General features: G+C 40.3%; 1 protein-coding gene across 1 annotated transcript; it reads right to left on the bottom strand.

Annotated features, from left to right (window-relative positions):
* Positions 1-709: 709 nt before the first annotated feature.
* LOC105520745 (26S protease regulatory subunit 4) lies at positions 710-2,270 on the bottom strand. Its single transcript, XM_011954640.1, has one exon. The coding sequence runs from the start codon at positions 2,252-2,254 to the stop codon at positions 932-934; it is 1,323 nt and encodes a 440-aa protein (XP_011810030.1). The 5' UTR covers positions 2,255-2,270; the 3' UTR covers positions 710-931.
* Between the last annotated feature and the right edge of the window lie 947 nt (positions 2,271-3,217).

Here is a 3,217-nt window from a genome sequence, read left to right as displayed (position 1 = left end):
TCTTGTGAGACTTATTAACTATCATGGGAACAGCACAAGAAAACCTGCCTGCATGATTCAATTACCTCCTATCATGTTCTTCCCACAATATGTGGGTACTATGAGAGCCACAATTTAAGATGAGATTTGGGTGGCAATACAAGCAAACCATATCAATGTCTTTTGGCCATTTGCTAATAGGATTGTTTGCATTTTTACTGTTGAGTTTTAAGACTTTAAGAATATTTTCTAGACGCTAATACTTTGTGAGATATGTTGCTTGTAAATATTTTCTCCCAGTCTTTTCATGCCCTTAACAAAATCTTTCTGAAAGTGAAGACTTGATGAAGTTGAATTTATCAATTTTTTCTTTTATGGGTCATGCTTTTGGGTGTCAAGCTTAAGAAGTCTTTGCTGAGATCTTGCAGATTTTGTCCTGTGTTATTTTTGAAACATTTCTTTTTTTTTTTTTTTTTTTTTAGAAGCAACAGCCACATTAACTCAGCCTTTATTAAACAACGAATATCCCTGGCTCTGTGGTAGTGACCATTTCCCGCCGTAATTACTGTTGAACGCCAGCTCTGGGGGTGTGATGCGGGGAACGCATAGTGAGGTCCACACTCCTTGTGACTGCAGCCTGAGTTCCTGTCCAGAGGCTTCCCTGCAGCTGGGTCCACCCACAGCCTGCTGCTGAGCGGTAGGTGTGTGTGGAGACTGCAGAAACAGGAAGTGTTTGTGAAAGAGCACGCTTTACTGGGAAGCAGACTGCTGCACAGTGACCAACAGACACACCACCCAATGGGCACTTACACATCGTGCTCCAAAAGACACAGGATGCTTTGCTAATAAAAATCAATGGGAACAGGGATTCCTCTGAGCAACTCCCCCAACCTCATCCCTTTCAGGGATTGAGAAATTTCCCAACCATTTTCCTGATGGCAGCCGTGGTTCACTAGAGATACAGCCCCTCAGGGGTGCCTTCCTGTTTCTTATAAAGAACATTTTCTTTAGATTTTTTGAAGTCTTCATTTGTTACTTTCATTCTACGTTCTCTTAAGGCCATCAGACCAGCTTCTGTACAGATTGCCTTGATGTCAGCACCAGAGAGGTCATCTTTAGCCATGATCAAGTCGTCCAGGGTTACATCATCAGCCAGCGTCATCCTGCTTGTGTGAATCTGAAAGATGCGCTTCTTCGTCTTTTCATCAGGCAGGGGGAACTTAATCTTCCTGTCAATGCGGCCTGGCCTGATAAGTGCTGGATCCAAAGTTTCTATTCGGTTTGTGGCCATGATAACTTTCACATCTCCCCTAGAATCAAATCCATCCAACTGGTTCAGCAGTTCCAACATTGTTCGCTGAATTTCTCTCTCCCCACCAGAATTGGAGTCATATCTTTTTGTCCCAATGGCGTCAATTTCATCAATAAACACGATGGACGGTGCATGTTCTTCGGCAACTCGAAACAATTCCCGCACGAGTTTGGGCCCATCCCCTAGGTACTTCTGAATAAGTTCAGAGCCAACCACTCTCAAGAAAGTGGCTGAGGTTTGGTTTGCTACAGCTTTGGCTAACAAGGTTTTACCTGTGCCAGGTGGACCATAGAGAATGACCCCCTTAGGAGGCTTTATACCCATCTCTTCATAATATTCAGGATGGGTGAGAGGAAGCTCCACAGATTCCTTAATTTCCTGAATTTGGTTGTCCAACCCCCCAATATCTGCATAGGTCTCCTGGGGGGCCTTTTCCACCTTCATCACTGTGACCAGGGGATCCGTGTCATCCATCAGCACCCCTATCACGGCATGCACCTTGTGATTGAGCAGGACCGAGCAGCCAGGTTCCAGCAGATCCTTGTCTACAAATGAAAGAATGCTGATGTAGTGTTCTGAGCCCACAGATGTAGACACGATGGCATGATTGTCATCAATGATCTCTTCCAAGGTTCCTACTGACATCGGGGTCCCCCTCAGATCATCCACTTTTGATCTTTCCTCCTCTTGCTTTTCTTCTAATGGTTTCATTTGTTCCTGATTTCTAATGAATTCTTCCTCCATGAGAAGATAGTCTTTAATTCTCTCTAACTTCAGTAATTTTAACCGGCACTGAGTGTGAGGTGTCACCAGTGGCAGTTTGCTGGCAGCGTCTGGTCCCTTCGTTTTCTTCTTCTTTTTCCCCACTCTAGTTGGTACAGGAGGTTCATATTTCTTTTTCTTGTCCTTGTCATCCTTCTTGCCACCTCCAGGACCATGACCACCACTCTGACTTTGACCCATCTTGCCTTGGCCACTTGAGCTCTATTTTTGAAACATTTCATAGTTTTATGCGTAAGTCTGTAATTCATTTTGAGTTAATTTTAGTATAAGGTATGAGACTTACAGATAGAAGTTTATTTTCTTGCCTATGGATAGCCAATTGCTTCAGCACCGTTTTTTGAAAAGGCTGTCTTTCCTCCATTGGATTTCTTTGGCCTCTTTGTAAAAATTTAGTGGTATATATTTGTGTGGGTCTAATTCTGGATTTTCTACTCTGTTCCATTGATCTAAGTGTCTGTTCCTTCATGAATAACACATAATCTTGATTACTGCAGCTGTATAATGTCTTGAAATCTGGTAGACTGATTACTTCCACTTTATTTTTCTTTTTCAAAATTATTTAAGCTATTTCATTTTCTTTGCCTTTTCTTTGCTATTTTATCAATCCATATAGAATAATCTTTATATCTACTCAAAAAGTCTTACTAGAATTTCGATAGGAATTATGTTAAATCTGCATATTACTTTCAGAAGAATTGACATCTTTACTATGTTGAGTCTTCCAAGTTATGAATGTTGTATGTCTCTCCATTTATTTAGATCTTCTTTTATTTCTTTTGTCAGAATTTTATAGTTTCCTGCATATGTCCTGTGCATTTTTTGTTAGATTTACACCTAAATCGTTTTCTCTCTCTCTCTCTCAATTACAAGTGGTATTGTATTTTAAATGTTGGTGTTCATTGCTAGTATATAGAAATACATACTTTCAAATACTGAGAATTCAATGAACTAATTCGTTCTACGAGGTTTTTGGTAGATACCTTGGGATACATAGAAATGATATCATCTGCAAATATGGACAGTTTTCTTTTTTAATTTATTGTCTGTATACCTCTTTTTTACTTTGTTGTCTATTTCCTTTTTGCAATGCATTGGTTAGAATTTCTAGTACTATGTTTTGTTTGAGACAGGTCCTAGCTCTGT

Source organism: Colobus angolensis, unplaced genomic scaffold (assembly GCF_000951035.1).
Source record: "Colobus angolensis palliatus isolate OR3802 unplaced genomic scaffold, Cang.pa_1.0 Scaffold388, whole genome shotgun sequence".
Classification (NCBI taxonomy): Eukaryota; Metazoa; Chordata; class Mammalia; order Primates; family Cercopithecidae; genus Colobus; species Colobus angolensis.
Note: the sequence above shows the minus strand (reverse complement) of the source record. Positions and strands in the feature narration are given on the sequence as shown.